This window comes from Morchella importuna (genome assembly GCF_003444635.1).
Source record: "Morchella importuna strain M04M26 chromosome Unknown Morimp01GS008, whole genome shotgun sequence".
Classification (NCBI taxonomy): Eukaryota; Fungi; Ascomycota; class Pezizomycetes; order Pezizales; family Morchellaceae; genus Morchella; species Morchella importuna.
This window is the reverse complement of record NW_025763405.1, coordinates 381278-400472: the sequence shown is the minus strand read 5'-3', so window position 1 is coordinate 400472 and position 19195 is coordinate 381278. Positions and strand designations below refer to the sequence as shown.

Genomic DNA, 19195 nt, shown 5'->3' with positions numbered 1-19195 from the left:
ATACTCCATGCAATCTCACTCACTACACATAGTTGTAAACGTGAGGTAGTCGGTGGCCCGCCCGGCGGTCATTCCAGGCTCCGCAGAAATGTTAAGAGGCGAAGAGGAGGGTAAAGAGTGACAGATAACGATTTTCCAACTGACCTCATGAGTAAGAGGGTGGAGAAGTTGCACTTATTTACCTGTTATAGCTAAATGAAATTTGCGGCATCATAATAAGCCAGCATTGGGGTCGTAGAGAGAATGATGACAATAGAGGAAGAAACTTAAGTTGTAATCATATCATCTGAGCGCAAATGATCAAGAGAGACCTGCCAAAATTTCATTGAGATTTCCAGTAGACCCACATGTCGCAGCCTTGACCCTACCTGCTTCACTGCCACAATCTGAGCATGGACCATCATGCAGCTGGAGTGAGGGGTTTCTGATCATGGAATAATGCCCCTCGAGACGGCTGTGATCATGATCTGTGTTAGTGAAGGTAGGATCGGTAATATGAGGTTATGGGGTGTTTTATTATACGGGATGGTGTCTTGTAGCGATCGAGTGCTGATCTTTCTCCTGTGAAGGGGTTAATTTCTGGAGACGGTGAGACCTCGAGAGCATTAAGAGAACGTCGAAGACCACTCCTTCAAGCAAATATTTTTGTCACTCGTGTAAAGACACGTTGCGTAATTTCCATACAGGAATTTGGGTGTTTGATTAGCGTGCCTCGCGTCGCGAAAACGAGTGATAGTCTATGATGCTCTCCCGCCAGGCGGACTTTCATAAAATCCGTAATAATACATGGCGCAAGATGACACGCAGAGGGCGCAAATTAAATGCGTGCGGGAAAAGAACAAAAGAACAAAGCGTTCTGTAAAACTACAAAAGGTACAAAACTACAAAAGGTACTGCCCCGACTTATCAAGACATTTGCGAATGCTACCCCCACCCCTAGTTTGCACCCAGGACGTTATGTGTGTGTGGTTGTATCCTGGGTACGCTCGGTGTTGACGAGCAGTCTATCCACTAGACCACCCGCCTATAGTGCTAGAACTGATAATGAGCTTGGCAGCGTGCCAAGATGCAGCAGAACCCTAACCCTCCCTTTGACCCTTCGATGTTATTGCTCTTTGTTTTTTTGTTTTTTTGTTTAACCCAGTTATGATTGCTCAGCCATCCATATACTTGTATGTATGCATGTTGAATCATACAGAACAGTGTCATCTTGCATCATGCGTGCTGTAGAGCACGTATACCGAAAACAGTGTCACCTCAGACCCCTCCGCAAAATCAATTATCGCTATCGTAGGGGGGTGTGCGTGCTGAACGAGATAGCAGCCCAAGGGAATCGCCGTCATAACCAATTTATTTATTCCTAACGCGACACTGCAATGGTTGGGAATGGTCTGATTACCTTTCGCTGAATTGGGCTCCTCTTTCGATGACTCCTTCACTACATACTCTGCTAGGGTTAATAATCGGTCCACAGCGATTGAAGGTTTGTTTATATTTTATCTCTTGATTTGTATAGTCACACAAAGGGAAAAGCCTAGAGTAAGAATAACTAGTAACCCCAACGCTAATAGCTCTATTTAAACCATCGAACCCGCAGTTGCGCAAACCACTCGAGTAAGTTGGTATCCTACTCGAACATTTCACCCCTGCACCACCGCTGTTAACCTCAGTCGCTGCCAGCCTTCCCCGTCCACTATTCACCCTCAAACCTCCCCCCCAGCGCCACCCACTCGGCTTTCGCCTTATCCGACGCCGCTAGGATCTCCAAGCAGCGGTCGTTGACGTCGTTCGCTGCCTCCGCGGTCGCGACAACCCTATCGAGGAGGTTCTCCGCCTTGGACGCGTAATCCTCCAACAGAAAGGGGAGATTTTGCGGGTTGAGGTTCGCCGACGGATCATCGATGGAGACGGCCAGGCTCGGGTCCAGACGGAAATCGTATTCTTTGTGGAGACGCAGGTGGATGAGGCGGAGGTCCGTCCAGTGGGCATGGAGGTCGCTGTATTCTTTGTGCAGGAAGAGGTACTTCTTGAGAGCGGCTTCGAGGCTGGACCCTGGCGGGGCGGTGCATGGCCTTTTCGGGGCCGCGGGAGTTGTCATTTAGGAACTGTGGAGATTTGTGAGTTACTGTATGATAGTCGGGCTTGGTGGTTGAGATATGAGATGGAGGGGTATTCATGGATATACTGTACCTTATTTGCTGTTTTGGAAGATTTGTTGGGTTTGAGCTGTTCGAGATTTTCCAGCGCTGGCGGTAATGCTCTCGGCAGAATTGTTGTAGATGTCCTTTTATTCCAAAAGGCCAAGCCCGGCTACCTCAGTTTAAAGATGTCGACCAAAGTGCCCGGAGATCGATAGTTTCTGGTGTTTAATATTCAAAACCGACTAAGTACTTGCACCAGAATCTCCCAAAGATTGTAAGAACTCTCCGAAATAAAATGATTCCTAACACGGAACCAATGATGTTTGATTTAAATTATATATCTGAATTGAGTAAAATCCTAAAGAGATAGAATTATTTCAGAGTTGTGATTGAGAGAGCAAGGACCCCCACTCCATGAAATAGGTATTACAATGGCTTTACATTTTGGCTGCTCATGAATGTCCCAATCCCAGAGCCTGTGTGTCTGCTCTACTGCCTCTTACAGTTCACCGCATCTCCCCATTCCCGTTTCATTGCAGGAAGGATGTTTCTCCCCCGGAACATCCGGGAGACAGGCACACCAGCCCCCGGGAACAAATCTCACCTTGAATGGGCCTCGTGTGTTAATATACGGATGCCGATCTGGGAGTCCTTGGCTTAGAGGTTCGAGTATTTTCACTCTTAATCATCCCTCAGCCAATCGTTCGATTGTTTTGCGACCCGAGAAGATGCTCTCCCAAAGCCCTAATAGCCAAATGTCTGTCTCGTGGCTATCACCTCGAGATTCTCATTGTCGGCATCGGCGTTTTGGTAGCGAAAATTGCACCTGTTGCCTTGCAAGTCAAGCTTTTCAGATTGTCACCCATATAGAGTTACCAGAATACAGAAACTCCCACGTTTTCAGTTAAGTATCTTCTATATCTGCTCTATCTCATCCCAGAGAAAGCGGTTTGGCTGCTGGCCTGAGCTGACTTTCATAGCCGATGGGACGGACTCTAAATAAATGTAGTGACCGGTTGTGCAAGCGATGTGAGACGTGTATCCAGGCATAAAATGGGCGGCAATGAAGATGTGAGGAACCAAAACTGCAGGGTTAGCAACGATGTTGAGTGCGTATCTTCACAAAGTAGGGAATGGATAATGATTGCTAACAGGTAGGCCAGCTGGGTCCGAGAAAAACAAGAGGAATATCGATGAATTAATTGACTGATCGATACCTCGTACGAAATGCGCTGCTTCTGCGTGTCTTTGCCGGCTCTTCAATTTTCCATCGGCGTGTACGTGTTGGTGCGTGGGGCGTGGGGTGGATGTGCCCGCAATCTCCTCATTGAAAAATGAACATGGATACTCTCTTCTTTTTCTATTTTTCTGATAGAATTTTGTCTTCGGTCGGTGTTTGCTGTTTGTCAATTAACCTCGTCCCACGAGGGGAAGGTTTTCACAGCCGCCTTTAACTTGTTTATTGATCAATTCTGGTATATGAGCATTGATTCAGGAGACTACAGGGGGAGGGAGGTACCCATAGAATAAATCTTGTAAGATGTGAATGTTTTCTAATGTGTTTGCCATCGATTCGTCACACCGCCATATGATATTTGAGTGATGTGGGTAAGGGTTACGGATACAGACTATTGCGCTCTTTGAACTATTGATGTGGCTTTGGAGGGGATGAAGCACCATAAGGGATCATGATATATACAGAAAGTTTCCCGATAATCATCCCCAGGTGCGGCTATTGTATAGTCAGCTCCTAGAAAGAGAAAATTAAGCACAAACTAGAGGCAGAGGATTGTAAACCTTGGCGCATTTTCACCCAGAATACACAGGTACCAGTGACCTAAGGGAGAGGTTAGGGTGCAAAACCCGGTGATGTCTCCCATCACTCAAGCAGCCGTAGGACTATAAAGTAAACCATTAACCGACCCAGCATCAGTTCAGAAACCACTGAAAACAATAACCCCCTGTAACAACCAAAATTCTCCATCAACAACCATTTCCAAAATGGATTCCAACTCCGGTCGTGTCTTCAACCTTCCACAGAATAGCATCCCCATGGTCACTACTTTGTCTGTCCCCCGGAGTCAACAAATTACCGCACGCCTTCACGAGCTTCGACTGATGATCGACATCCACCAAGATGACCAGCCGACACGGAAGAAAACCTACAAGAAGCAACTGGAGCGCTATCGGGAAGTGCGGTTCGAGCTTTGCAGAGCGGCCAACACATCTACCGAACACAGTAGCCTCACACCATTCCAATTATCCTTAAAGGTTAAGGCCCTGGCGGAGAAGGAGTTGACCCTGAGGGAACTGGTCGTAATGGTCTCCGAAAACTACCAATGGATGGCTGAAAAGATTGGCGTTCTTAAGAAAGAAGAGCACAGGTTGACCAAAGAGTTGGAGGCGATCAACAAAAAGAAGGAAGAGTTGAGAAAGCCAAACATGGTGATAAAGCTGAGAGCTGAGCTGTTAAAGAGAAGGTCGGAGGAACTTGTTCTGGCTGCCGGCGCTGCCGAGATGGAGGGGATCTTGTGAAGAGTATCTCTGTGCTTAAGGGGAAGATAATTTGGAGAAATGGTCTTATATTACCTAGGTTTTTATCAATAAATTAAATCTCAACTCTATTTCACTAGGTATAATATAATGGGAGTGTAAACATACCTTGGAAATTGCAAATCCCTGCTCGTGCCCAGCCCATATATCCATCCAGGCCACAACAGCTAGAAATAAGTAACCATCAATATCGGGCAGTGGGAAAATCCTTCGGATCACCCACATCAATATCCACCAGCAGACTGTACCAAAGACATAACATACCCCTCAAAATGAATTCCCAGACCAGCTCATTTCTCGTCCCCACCCCCGAGACCCAGTATTCAGGTCCCTCCTCAACTGCTTCCCGCATCCCGTATATCACCGGACGTCTCATGGAGGTTCGAAAATTGATGGGCATCCACCAAGAGGATATATCAACCCAGTGGTCAACCTACGAAGAGCATCTCAAGAACTACCACAGGGCCCGCTTGAACAGGTTCATCGCCTCACGCGAAAACCAAGAAGACCCCAGCTCCACGGCAGATCGCCCCGCATCAAGTCTCGGCACCCTCACCACGAATGAGATGGCTCTTAAAGACCTCGTTCAGATGTTACATGACAACTACAAGTGGATGATGGAGAAGGTTAGCGTGCTACAGAAGGAGGAAAAAAGGTTGAAAGAAGAGCTCGATATACTGAAAACCAAGAGCGGATGGGATCGATTCTTCACCGCCGGGAGAAGATGGAACGCTGAGGTGTTCGTCAGGGAAGCGGACGGGCCGAAGATGATGATGGATGGCTTCGATGCATCGGAGAACTTCTTTTAGCTGGAACAGTGAGATGAAGGCTTATTAAGAAGTTAGAGTCGATTGTAAATATAGATTCTTCACGTCTGGTCTTCCATTGTTTGAGCGACGTTTAGGAAAGATGCCAGCTTTATGAATCTGTGTTTTCCACAAGATAACAGCAATTCCTAGCATCAGGAGCAGAGTACATCTGGCTGCAGGATAATGCATCATGGCCTCTGAAAAACATGAACTCATAGATACTAAGACCGCAGCGCATGCGAGAATGTGAAGCATAGCACCCGTCCGTCTAGAACGATGACGTACCACCAGCCTATCGATCCAGGTATGATATCTCAACTAACATCAGACCCAGAAGGAAACCTCAGTCAACCAAGAAATCGATTGAGAACTCAAGGGTACATGGATTTCAGCTTGGCATGCGAGAAACTTTAAATTGCCACTGGCCTATAAATATCTAGCCAGCATTTATTCCCACTGTGGATCTCTACCTTACATTCAACCGTGAGGGCAACAGCCAACAGCCAACTGCCAAAGTTTCTTCACCGAATTCAAACAACAAACAATCAAGAAAGTAAGTTATCATCTACCATCCAGGTGTCTGCTCATTTTTTCCATTCTATGATTATTCTCCTTTCTATGAAGAACGCATCGGAAATGGGTGACTCATATAAATAGCCCTCGTTACATTAAAAGGTCCAACGTTCCTGATCACCACTGAAAAAAGCAAGCTTCCGCTGAAGGTGTATCCTAAGAACAACTTCTATTATCCGTATTCATCCTATTTTTTTCACCATAGATTTCTATCTGCTAACAGCCATTAAGCCACAGCCTATTCATCCTTTCCATCAATAATCGATAACCCGTCCGTCTATCCATCCACCAAAATGATGTACCCCGAGCTTCGTCTTATCGTCATTGCTGGCTTGAGACGTCGAATCCCGCTCATGATCAAGGAAGGAGACCGTCTTGACAAGAAGTACGAGGATATTTGCAAAGTCTTGGACTCGGGCTACTTCAACTTCGGTGATGAGGTGTTCCGCTGGGACGAGGAAGAAGAGCGTGTCCTGGAGGAAATCGACATCTATGCCGAGAAGAAGAAGATCAGCCAGGCGAGGTTGGACCTCTTGGAGGATCTTAGAGATGCCCGTCAGCAGTTGAGAGAGCTCCTGAGCAAGCCAGCGAAGAGGCTCTGGGGGTGTTAGAAAGCGATTTTTTTTTTTCTTTTTACTTTCTTTTTTTTCTATATTGAAAGGTTCATAAAATCAGAGTATAAAAAGGGGAATGGCTAGATGGGTAGCAATGGTTGCATGTTATTATGGGGAATCATACTTTCTGGAATATACCTCGGGAATAAGTACGGATGAGGTGTTCAGAGGAGCTGCTGGTTAGGTAGTAATCAAAAGCTCTTTTCGCAATAATAATTCTGTGGTCATAATCTTCCTAATAATTACTGTGAGGTATTGAGCGGTCTTCCTCTCTCCGCCTCGCCATCGCTGCAGGATTACACATATTTCCTTTTAGCTATTTTATATAATTTTCGGACCAACCATCGTACAATGTCTGATACTATCCGTGAATAAAGAAAGGGAGCTGCCTGGTTATTCTCCTCTCGATGTCTTGCTTTCATTATCTTGTTGATTCGCAGATGCAACTGAAATTAGAACTCTATTTTACCAGGCTCTAGCCTCTAGGAACCCTTAATGTCGGCCGAAGCTTGAGTTGTAAGTCATGATCTTAGAGATTCATTTAACTATTGACCTTTCGTTTCTTATCATTACTATTAAACATTTATTAAAATTCTCCACGCTAAAACCCGCCGAATACAGTGTTTATTCATTTTTTGTCTCGAAGAGTTATATGTGTCTCGCAGCTCGAAGGAGTGACAGAGGTAATATGCAGGAAGCTGAAATAACGGACACAAGTGCCACTTCAAAACCTAGCGTTATCACCAACAAGACCGGACCACATTACCCCAACCCTTAAAATCAACGTCAGCAGAAAGAATTATAAAAACGTTTTGTTAGAGATTTCGAGCCTAATCACCTAACTGCACAACGACAGCATTGAAACCATCAACACCTCCTACCCCTGGCCTCCCCCTCATCCAATTCTTCTTTTTCCTCCTCAACGATAGTCGGGAGGCCCCCACCTCCGATGTACAGTTCCTGCCTACGGAGGTGGCGACGATGCTGGTCAAGGGTCGCACAGGCATCCAAGGAGTTCCCAGAACTGAACGCGTTTTGAAGGTGGCAAGAATCCTCCTCGTCCGGGTGTATGAGAGCAAGGTCGGGAAGGTATTCGTCGTCAATATCGTGCTCGTAACTGCTGATGTCGCAGGTACCTTCCTGTTTGTCGTACTCTTGGATTAGGCGTGCGACCTCCATCTCGTCGGAGGTGCCGATGTTGGCTTCCTGGGCAGTGTTTTCCTGGGCAGCCTTTTAGCACAGAATTCTGACAGTCTAGTGTTAGGGAATTGTACAGTAGGGCTGCTGCTCAAAGCCTTTTCGGTCACAGTGTTGGCAGCGGATCCGGCCGCTGCCTCAGTGCCCGCGGGCGTGGAGGAAGACACTTTAAAAGGAAAGAAATAAAAATATTTTTTGGTTTAGATGTAAAGACCGTGGATTATGAATTCGAAGCAATCAACACTGAAGCGTGGTTGAACGAATGTGGAGAAAGGCTGCAGGGTAGCCCTTTCGTTGTCTTCCTGTGCTGTACACGGGATTTAGGATGAGATCGAGACAGAGCGGGAATGGAAGGAATTCTCATATGTATATCATGGTGCCCTGTTTGAGTTTGTCCATTCTCTGGCTTTCACGCCCGCCGGGAAATTTGAGGTTACAGGTAGTGGTGGTGTCATAGGTTTGCATGTTTCAGATGCAGGTGGATACTATTAGGCTTGGCTTTCGTCGGATGATTGACATGAGAATTCCCGGCCGGAAGAAGTTTCTGTTGACAGTTGTAAAGTGACAAGTAAGTCCATTGGTGTTGGTTTTCGATCTATTTGGTTTTCTTTGGCGGCATTGATGCATGGCTCTAAGGCTGGATAGGGAGGTTGAGTCTTAATCGTGTCCCCTCCTCGGAACCCGCCGGCTAAAGGACAAGAAACATTTTTCGTCCCACATGCATGCGCCTACGTCATACCCGAAACTTCGGCCTTCGTATATAAAGAAAAGTATTTCCGAATAAGTGGTGTTATCGGGATGATAAATACAACCTTTCATTAACTTTGTTTCCTTCTTTTGTGGTTCACATTCTTTGCTACGATGCTGTGCTCACTTAGAGAACGTTGGTGGATGTAATTTGGAGTAATATTCTGATTCTCCGGAACAAGTGCTAGCTAGTCCCAAGCCAAAAGCGAAATTTTGTTTTATCTAGACCCTTGAGCTTTATCTGTGGAAACAAATTCGGGGCTAACACGATGCTCCATGTAAAAATAGGTTCGTATTCAGGTTCGAATCATGTTGCCAACACCCCGGATACCATCTTGCCGGTCGGCGTGGTCCCCGAAGGGTTTCACCCGTCAGTCACTTCTAGAAGCTTACAATTGCATCTGTGTACCTATATATGAGAGGTTATTATATTAAAAGGTTCTTCACAATCTACACTTAGCTGCGAGTGAGAATACATGACTCCCGTGCTGTGTTGAGAGGGAGAGAACCGAAGTGTGGATCGCCTTCGCTCTTAGCAAGGGTCAAAGAAATATTGACAAGGTGAATAAAGTAACGGACTTCTCAGTGAGAGTGGTGGGAAGATTTCTGCCAAGACTCACTAAGGTTGACCACCTTCTTCATGAACGATCACTCGGTCCGGAGCCTCGGCGCAGCGCTTGGACCGCTATCCTCGTCGACTGAACAAGCTGTATATGTGCTTAGTTACGCAATATTCTAGAAACATGAACACGCCTACGGTGGTGTATGTGATGCAAAAGGGTGAACTACAAGCGCGCTAGAATGAAAAAAAAACGAGGAATTGTTTTTTACTAGTTATTTAAATTGGAAAGTGGTTATCACATATTTCTTGCTCTCATCTACAGAAACTACAGGAACCTGGCAGCCTGTGGAGACGCTAATGAATTGCGGCTCGGGTTGTTCCATGACATGGTAGGTAAAAGAAGGGAAGCATGGCTATAACCGTTAAATCTCCTTACTTCTGTGAGCGGGCTTCTAGCCCCTAACTTATACTAGATTTTTACTAATAGTGACGCTGATAATGATTATAGTTCGGAGTGATCACATAAAACCTCCCCTCCTCCTCGGGATCAGGAATCAACTTCGGGCATCCAAAAGGCTGCATCAACCTTGCCGCGTCGGGATGAATCCATCTGGTGAAAAGAGGGCGGGTCCTAACCCATCTCTGAATCCTCCAGATGATGTCCTCGAGTTCGTCCACCGCGCTCGACAAGCAGGCGAAATAGTCCCAATCCACCACCTTGCGATCCTCGTGGCAGCCGTCGACGTAGGCTGCAAGATCCGCAACAGCTCTGGCGTGATCGTTGGCATAATGGTTGAGGGTGGGGATCAAGTCGCCGAGTTCGACCCCAAGATCGCCTTGCGCGAATAGGCGGGGGTTGTTGATTCGATGGTGACGGGCGAGCGGGCTGACTGGAGGGGAGGAGGTCGGAGGAGTCACGAGGGTCTCGGAGTGGAATTCGCACCTGCTTGGGGAGATGTTTGGTGAGGGACGCACGTTGGCTTGAGTATGGTTAGTTACTTACTTCAAGGTATTAGTTAATGTTGTTGATGGAAATACCTCGGGAAGTCCTACTCATGCTGGGTAGTGAGATAGTTGTTATTGCTTGTGTGTTTACTGGGTGGGAGTGTGTGGGGGAGAGAAACAGATGTGGAACAGGAAAGGTAAGAGCATTTAAATACTCTGGCGGTGGAGTGGCGGCCACTTGAGACTTTGCACTGTGTGTATCCCTGTAAAAGTAAACATAGAAGTATTCTACTATGGACGGGTGTATTATCAGGTACTACTAGAAGATAGGTTAGGTAACATCAATTAGAATAAGTTGAGCAGGGGTTGTTGTAGTGGTGGTGGTGGTGGTGGTGGTTCTACACCCTACTTACACATGTTCTTCTTGGATGCTGTGTCAGTCAATTGATCGATTGATCAAATTACAAGATATATCATCAAACAGCAGATCTCGTCCCTTGAAAGAATGAACGGAAAGAAGTTTCTTATTATACTTGATTGTTGAAATAAAGATGCGGGCACCGCCGGTGACCGGAGATCTTCACCGTCCTTTGCTTTGGGTCTCTTCTGCGTAATTTCCGAACACCTTTCCATATTTCTAACTTAACTGCTACCGCTCTTCTCCAATTCCAGACTTGCAATCTGCACGATCTCAGCACTAACAGGTAAACCTATTTGATCGTGGTTCCAGGTCACTTGCTCATGAGATTGCATTGTCCAGATATGTGGTCATCTTGAGACTTTCCGGGGGTTAAATTTATGAACAAGCATATTAAACGTCCGATTTCATCACATACCAGCGGCCTATTTACCTCCGCAACTTTCATGAGAGGTTTAGAAGATTTAATCATCAAGCCTACAATCTCCAAGTCTTTCTTCATAGGAAAAAGAAAGCTATATATCGATTTTTAATTCTGTTATTGGTGTTGTGTTCTAACGATGAGCCAGATGTCGAGTAACAGGAGGAGCATGTAATGTACATAAATTCTAAAATACCTATAAAAATAGGTGTGTATAGGTATGTGGTAAGGGCTCGGGGGTCAGGAATGGCCTGGAGTATATATACTCTCGATATGCATTTATTCCAGTAATAGGAAGGGAGCTAGGGTACTAGTCTTTAGGGATTTGGTTAAGAAATACCGGGAATAAAATATCACATAACTCAAGCTCATATATCCGCGCCCTCGAATCTTTCAAGTAGTTCAATCACTAAAATTATTTAGGGGAGAGGTCGGGGGAGGTAGAATTGCCATGCATGCAAAGGACGCTGGTTGTTGTCAGTCTGGCTAGAGAAAAATATCACAGGGGTACCCCCGCGCGGTGGTTCTGATCTGTGAGAAATAATGACTGTAATGGGAGAGATAGGCTTCCATAGGCCACCCTCTTGCGGTGGTGGTGCTCTGTGATGCTGAAGTGGTGCGCTGGACGTGTAACAGTGGAACTGATGGAAGTCACACGTTCTTTCCGGATGATTCAAACATCTGAATTTGAGGCTTTGAATGACAGTGCATGATGGATACACATGGTATTCATTATGAAGGATTAAAGACTGCGCTTCTTGAGGAGAACAAATACGATAATCCAGGAATTCAACCAGGTTACCTTCTATGCCCAAAGATACCGTCATATAGGGTACATTTTCAAATTCTGTTGCCTAGATACACATATGTGTCCGAAGTGTTTATACATGACGACACGTATGGCCATACTGATATATATGTGTGTAATGGGAAATTTCAATCATAGATGGCCGTTGTTTTCTGTCCATATCTACCCCTCCTTTCTTTCTTCGTTTCCTTCCTTTTCTTTCCCCCACCACTATCCTCTTTCATCCATCGACCAAAAGCTTTGATTCTATTTCCATCAGAAGGCTTTATCAAATTAATTCCTGTTAATTTAAAATAGCCAGTATCTGATTCTCGAGATGTCGGATTCTACCAATACTGGTCAAGATACCGCTGATGTTGCCCTTACTGAGCAGATGGCAGCAGGAACATCTATTGTGAATTCATCTGGATCTATCAATACTGTAAGTCTATCTCTTCAGCATATGCTCAGACGAGAAATGCTAACCTGGTAGATTCAAACTACTTCTATTGATGCCCCCCAATCTGGAAATGATGCACTTCAATTCTCCGGGTCCGGGAATGATGGCCGTCATAGGATCCGTAGGGTTGCTCCTACTAACAGTATTGGGCCTATGCTTATCGGCAGTCATCTTGGTCTCGGAGCATTTGGTGACCTGCTCATTCCGTTGGCTGATCCTCGGCAACCTATCCAACAATCAAACACCGCCATCGACACTCCGAGCAGTGATGTCCACACTTTGCAGCGTCGCATGGCCACCCTGCGTAGGATCCAACACGCGGCACGGGTATATATCTCCTTTTCACTGCAAGAAAATAATTGCTAACTGTCTAGACGTTCGTTAACACGGCACCTCAGCTTCAACATCGCGGTACCTCCGACGTGTTATCAGGGCTCCATGAAAGCGTGCAAAGATGGAATCACTTTGATACCGCTACTATGGTAATAACAATCGATTCCATTCTTTGTTCAGTAAGTTGCTAACAGGGCATATCATGAAGGTTGGCGAGATTATGCGTGCTACTGCAGATATCGAGGCACTTAACTCGGCACTACTGGCCATGAGAATGACCGGTGCTACGGAGTCCGTGAGTACTATGGCGTTTGATGTTAGACATGGAGCTCTGCTGATATATATGTTAAAGATGCCCACTCCTACCCAGATTAACAATGGTGTAACCGCTGCGGCATTCCTGGACGCAATTGCGTCAATGGCCACTGAGATCGGTGTGTTTCACGAACCAGAATCTGTATGTTTCCAATTTACTTTTCAATGTTCCCCGCAGTCATGTCAACCCCACGTCTCACACATCCCACTGTTTTTCTCCACCGTTCAATCTCTCCTCTGCACATGTGCTGCTTCTGCATCTCTCTAAACCCTTATTCCATATATCATGTCTGTTTATATCTGCCCTTTTTATTTATAAGTTGTCATTTTTTTCTCGGTATTTTCAGCATATACTAATGTTCACTAGCATGCTTATCATACGGTCGTTCGGTCAGGTGGTGTCGTTCGTGTTATTCCAGCCCACCCCCTGAACGTTATCCAGCCTGTCGCCGCGATGGGCCTTGCTGATGGGTCGGCTTCCGCTATCTCCGCAACCCGCTCAGGCCTTACTACAACCAGCGAACCAGAGATTATGGGTCTCTCGGACACACAGCTCACTGAACTCGAGCGGCTTCGCGTAGCGATGGTAGCCGTGTTGTCTCTGTCTGTTGGGCGCTTCCATATTGTTCCTCCGACCCCAGCAAACTCCTTGTCGAACCTTTCCCCACCCCCGTCCCCACCGCCTTCAGATTCATCAAGCGGTTCCTCTTCGTCAATTCCTTCTGGATCTCGCCCAAGTACCCCGGTGAACTCCATTATAGATACTGACGCGGAGCTGATGGGAAGCCTTGAAGGCCTTCCCCAGATGGTCGGCGTACTTATTCTTGAGTTGGTCGTCGAGCATAACTGGTGCTCACAGGTGAGTGCTGAGATTGCTTGTACTCGAGCAGGATACGTCGAGTTGGGAGAATTGGAGGGGGAGAATAGTACTGAAGCAAGGGCGAGAGAGGCTATCTGGGCCCAACAAGAGGAGACTTTGAACATTGCTCGGGATGCCGTCCGCGCGGCCCAAGAGGACCTTTTGAACGAGGAGGGTCAAGACCAATGGGTTGGGTGGCAGCGCGAGTATTATCTGAGGGCTATCTAAATACCCCGCCCTAGATGGGAATTCTTTTCGTTTTTCAATGGCTGACTATGGGGTTTTTGTTTTTAAAACGGAATGGGTGGAACACATGCTCTCGGATCTGGGACTTATTAGCTAGTTAAAAGTGATTTTAAATTCAAATACATTGCTGTAATACGGAAGAGCATCCCCTAGAGGTAGTAGTGATCTAGCTTATATTCAGAACTAGGGTCTCCCATGTTTCAGTCAGCACCTCAAACATCTGTCATACCTCTTTCTCCGCCAACCGTTTAATATATACCAGTAAAACACCACTAGCCTCTGTCCCAGTTACCTATACCCCACCCCACTCTCTTACATCGGGTTGGTGCCCGTGTCGCTGCGGGGTACAGTTCTAATCAAGCAATAAGTGTGCTGCTCGACCAGTTATAATCATTCTCTGAATGACATAAATTTATCCATGGTGGTCAGATACCAGTACCGTAAATTTAGCTCCAGGCACACCGGAGTCATCATGGTGGTATAGAGAATAAAGCGTAAAATATTATTCCCACTGAAGATCCCAACGGGAGGTACGACTTCCGGAACATATTTAAGGACAGCTATGGGCTGCGTTGAGTTGTGAGGTGCCGGTCGTGATGTAAGTCCGGCTTATCCTATTTTATCTTATCTTATCTTATCTTATCTAGCTTATCATATCGTATCTTATTGAATCTTCTGGCTTTTGGCGACGTCACGTCAGCCAGTGAAGCTGGCAGGACAAGCTTTACTGTGATTATCTCCAATAAACCTAAATCACTCAATCATTGAGTTGCTCCCCATCAATATGCTTGTTTTTCTACCGATGGTGCGATGATACGTTAATCGCCGAATGTGTCGGTATAGAAAGGACGTACCCGCCCAGACAACACTAGCCCGGGTGTAATCCATCGAGTCTTAGCAATATCAACTGGATCAGAGGTGATAAAATTGACTCAGTTGTGACGAGCCGCGGGAATCCATCCGCGGTATCTTTTAAGATTGCCGGTCTACGCCTCACCTGCTTCGCTAGAGTGGAATGAGCAGTCTAGAACAGCCATAGTCAATCAGTAGACTCCAGCAAGCGCTGAAACTGGCGAGTTATAAACACCGATTCCTATTCTCGTGGTAAGGACATCTGGCTCTGTCGATCTTCACGTCCTGATCATCCCTCCGGAAGAACCTCGTTCTAGGACCTCTCATCTAACAGGCATTCCCGAGAAATGTCCAGCTATCTCAGTATTGGTTGTCTTGAAATGGTGATCAGCCCTCATAGAAGCATAATCTCATTGAAGGAACGTTCAGAACCTTAGCTATTACGGACAGGACGCGGATCCCAGGGCTCATACACTCCTCAGCTTTGTGGCCCCAGCGCGTGCCAGAGGTGAAACCCACCTTCTCCTCCCGATTGCCTCAGATAGTAGCAGGCTCCGTGGGGTCTCCGCGATTACCCCATTCCTTCAACTCAGGCACCCAAAGAGATATTCGGCGTGGTGCGTTGCGGATTCGGAGGACTGATGTTTAGGCCAACGATGAGGTGCTACTGGGAGCGATGTTGAGGGCCGTAGAGGAGACGGTGGCGGATCAAAGGCGCGTTCCTCGTACCTAAGCTGAACAGGACGAAGTCATAAGACTCAATAGGAAGTGTGGACAAAGGAGATAAAGGAAATGTCCTATCAAACATCAACCATGACAAGTTCACTGCATAAAAAGAGCGGACAAGAGTTTCTCTACAACACCCAATCAGAAGATGGAGATCTTGATCACCTATTACTATCTTCCTCTAGATAAGGATGAGCTTCCGACTTTCCCTTATTTAACTATTGGGTAGTAATGCTCTTATTTGCTGTTTTCAGGAATAGATCACTTACTCGCTCGAGGTACTCCTCCCCCCCCCCCTCATGGGTATCTTAATATCCCACAAAGCATATACTGACTTACGAACGTCGACACCATGTAGGATATAGGTCTGAATAAACTTGGCTGCAGTGGGTGGGCCGCTCAGGCAATCTGATCCTCTAAGACTTGGGATACCTGAGTTCAATCTTTACGGGAAGAAATGAGCCACGGTCAACGATCCATATTGTCGTTTGCGGAGAGGTTGTTTTGGTTATGGCTAAGCTAAGCGGGTATAGAAGTTTTGTTTCATCTCAGTATAGGCTAGGAGGCCTCGGGAGAGATGTATCCAACCCGCCGTGAGTGTCCTTTTTTGCTCTCCAATGGTTTGATAGAGTAACCTAACTCAAAAGTTTAGTTTTCTCTCTTCTAAGTGTATTGGTCATGACATCCTGTTCAGTTATTTCCCATGCCCGGGTATTCCCCGTCTAATTCATGTTTCCGGGGACTTGGATGGTGATGTGATGGGGGATGGATCGTAACATGATATATTGGAAGAGAAGTATGCCTAAAACCATAATATGATCTCGAGAAATGTTTGATAATCTCATCTAATCCTATCCTACTATCAGATTGCGATTCCGCATTAAAATACCTTTTGATGCCCCCCCCCCCCCCCCTTTTTTTCCTTACCTCCGTGCGGATAGGCATCAGAAGGTGGAGATAAGACGGATTCAAACAAAAGGGAATCAAAGTGTCTATAAAAAATAGGGACCTTCGAACCTAGAATCTTGCTGGGCTCGGGTTTTACGAGTATCTGGTAGGTACGAACTGGAATTTCGGCAGGGTTAGGGTTCCGGCCACCTTTATATTTTCAATTACTTTCAGGAGCTTACTTGGCTAAAAGGGTAAACAGGGAGTAGAAGTGACTACCTGCGAAGTAGTTGTGGTAACTATTTTGGGCCGTTGAAACGCGGAAGTATACAATACCTTGCTACGACCAAGATAAGAGGGTGGGATACCCTGATACCTTACAGCAATATACTCTATTATCAAACACTAATAGAAGCGTTAAAAGTTTGTTCGTTCCCCGAGGTTGGGCCTTTATGATATAAACCGAGGTTGTATATGGAAAACGAGAGTATAATTGGAGAGGAAGGTTTCACAATAGAATGGGAGACCGGGGTTTATGACAGTTTTGGATACCACGCCCTGCAGAAGAAGAGTTACTAAGTTAGGATACGCGTCCTTAATCCGGACTCAGAAAGAAATGTTCGGTATATTGTGGGGTACAACTCACACAGGCATACTTACGCAAAGCGTTCACCACCACCCTCCCCCTCTCCCTCTCCCTCCCGCAGAGAGAGCACAGGAGGGACAGAGACTCCCGATCTCTCAAGGGAGGCGCAGCTTGCCACCTGAGAAAATACACGAAATATAACAGGCACTTACGGAATTTACTTCCAAGATGATTAAGGTCCACCGTTGCAGGTGCCTGCACAGCCTGTAAGGACCCTGATCTACAGAAGAAACACACTTTACTATTTTTGTCACCGCACAGCAGTAATGCGAACAAACATCTTTATTCCTGAATACCCCAAGTGCCTCCATGATCTGGAGGACGCATCTCTTAACTACCCCTCCCAAATGCACAAGGGACCACAATAGCATACTTCATACTTCCAATCATCTCCAGTGGGGCCCTGCGACCGATCATCATCTAATTTTGTGGTTTGGCTATATTTTTACAATCAAAGCCCAACCGCGTCCGAAGTTCCCACAACCTATAAACCCGCGCTCTCTTCAGGACTTTCGCCGCGCCGACCTCCCTGGATGCGGAGAGGAAAACAGCCGGAACCCTCTCTCCCGTCGCATTCGCAAAACGGGATTATATATACGTCAATTTAACGGGTTTTATCGCTTTCCAGGCACTGTGGGTTTCAATTTTGAGATCACAGACTGTGCGAGCGATTGTAGCGAACTTCCTACGCCTTCATTCCATGCACACAGGGTGATAGAGTATATTATTTTCCGGAGGTATCCATCAGTATGTTCTCTCCACCGCGAGGTAAATGTTATTGAATATCGATTGAGATGTTCAAATGTAACTTCGGGGATGTCGGGGGCGATGGGATTCAATTTACCATCTCTCCGGGGGAGGAGGGAATTGATGCCTAAATACCTAGGCTTTCCTTCAGATATTGATTGCCGTGAGGTAAAAAGAAGCTGCGGACTTGATGAAGAATTAGAAGTGCGGAATAACAGGATTTTCAAGGGATGCCGTTGGAGTGGCAGCCATTTCTCGTGTAGACTAGGAGCTTATTTGCCTCTCAAGTCATTCATACCCTCTTAGATTCGAAATGATTCCTTAGCACACAAGAATTATAGGGCTTGCAAGACAGTTGCCACTCTGGAGCTGTTGGTGCTACTAGTACTGCCACCGCTGTTCGGTTTCGGTGCACTTCTCTAGCCACGTTGTCGTCGGAGTCGGGGAAGCGGTGGGAGTCGCGCAATCGCGTCGTGTACGTGTCCTATCAATAGCATCACACCAGGGGTGACAGTACCGGGAGAGAGATACGTGTACTGTTAAGGATATACACATCTATCCTATCCCGACTTCACTATATTATTACATCATTAAGCATAACGTCCTCCTGGTCCTGTATTTTGCTGGACTGTTTCTGCGCCCCGACATCCTCGGCCATCTCACCATCTTGCCATGGTTTAAAAGGTGATCAGCGGAAATATTGAATTCAGCTTAATAGTGTTCTCATATTCTCCCACTTGGGGCATATAGATATGATCTAGCGAACCTTTAAACTCAAGGACTTGGCCTTAGATTGCTTTCAGACGCCAGGTTGTGTGGCCACCTTGCGTCGCCGATCCGGCGGACCTGGTGGCAGACTGGGCAGACGATGTTGTGCTCTGTTTACCCTTGGGTTCAGAGGCTGTGCTGGAGTGAAACTGATTTATACAGGTTGTGGGGTGCATGGAAATATGAAATGTATCTAAAACAAACGCTTGGGCGGCGGGGTAACCTCACAAGGACTACAGTGGCATCGGAACAAAGACCCCCGATGTCATTTGCGAATGGGGTTACGGATGAGATGTGTCTTTACCTCTCTCTTTTTACTGTCCACTCAATGCTTCTATCCGCATCCGGTGCTGAAAGGTGGCAGCCACTTCCACACAGCGCATTGTCTTCCCCCATCTATTCAATTCCCGGAAAACCAAAACCCATAGCATTGGTGTACCTTTGAACGCTTGGATCGACGCGAACAGCGAGGGCAGACCCCTGATCTAGTTTTAGAAATATTTGGGGAGAATTTTAACAACGGGCTGAACCCGGCTTACATAAATGGTTTTTCATGTCCAGGTTATTGATTTATTCATTGACAAAAGA

At 46.3% G+C, this 19195-nt stretch overlaps 7 protein-coding genes across 7 annotated transcripts; 4 read left to right on the top strand and 3 right to left on the bottom strand.

The window, feature by feature from the left end:
* Nucleotides 1-1693: 1693 nt before the first annotated feature.
* Nucleotides 1694-2098, bottom strand: LAJ45_03617 (uncharacterized protein; the record flags this gene model as incomplete). Its single annotated transcript, XM_046113202.1, has 1 exon — nt 1694-2098. One exon carries the CDS (start codon nt 2096-2098, stop codon nt 1694-1696), a length of 405 nt encoding a protein of 134 aa, XP_045973495.1.
* Nucleotides 2099-4142: 2044 nt separating this feature from the next.
* On the top strand, nt 4143-4676 carry LAJ45_03616 (uncharacterized protein; the record flags this gene model as incomplete). Its single annotated transcript, XM_046113201.1, has 1 exon — nt 4143-4676. The coding sequence occupies one exon, from the start codon at nt 4143-4145 to the stop codon at nt 4674-4676; it is 534 nt and encodes a 177-aa protein (XP_045973494.1).
* A 290-nt stretch (nt 4677-4966) lies between these two features.
* Nucleotides 4967-5503, top strand: LAJ45_03615 (uncharacterized protein; the record flags this gene model as incomplete). Its single annotated transcript, XM_046113200.1, has 1 exon — nt 4967-5503. The coding sequence occupies one exon, from the start codon at nt 4967-4969 to the stop codon at nt 5501-5503; it is 537 nt and encodes a 178-aa protein (XP_045973493.1).
* An 866-nt stretch (nt 5504-6369) lies between these two features.
* On the top strand, nt 6370-6687 carry LAJ45_03614 (uncharacterized protein; the record flags this gene model as incomplete). Its single annotated transcript, XM_046113199.1, has 1 exon — nt 6370-6687. The coding sequence occupies one exon, from the start codon at nt 6370-6372 to the stop codon at nt 6685-6687; it is 318 nt and encodes a 105-aa protein (XP_045973492.1).
* Nucleotides 6688-7557: 870 nt separating this feature from the next.
* On the bottom strand, nt 7558-7869 carry LAJ45_03613 (uncharacterized protein; the record flags this gene model as incomplete). Its single annotated transcript, XM_046113198.1, has 1 exon — nt 7558-7869. One exon carries the CDS (start codon nt 7867-7869, stop codon nt 7558-7560), a length of 312 nt encoding a protein of 103 aa, XP_045973491.1.
* Nucleotides 7870-9676: 1807 nt separating this feature from the next.
* On the bottom strand, nt 9677-10253 carry LAJ45_03612 (uncharacterized protein; the record flags this gene model as incomplete). The annotated part of the gene is made up of 2 exons (XM_046113197.1): nt 9677-10176; nt 10235-10253. 2 exons carry the CDS (start codon nt 10251-10253, stop codon nt 9677-9679), a joined length of 519 nt encoding a protein of 172 aa, XP_045973490.1.
* A 1851-nt stretch (nt 10254-12104) lies between these two features.
* LAJ45_03611 (uncharacterized protein) lies at nt 12105-13962 on the top strand (the record flags this gene model as incomplete). The annotated part of the gene is made up of 5 exons (XM_046113196.1): nt 12105-12209; nt 12261-12554; nt 12602-12709; nt 12769-13017; nt 13243-13962. The coding sequence occupies 5 exons, from the start codon at nt 12105-12107 to the stop codon at nt 13960-13962; spliced, it is 1476 nt and encodes a 491-aa protein (XP_045973489.1).
* Nucleotides 13963-19195: the final 5233 nt, after the last annotated feature.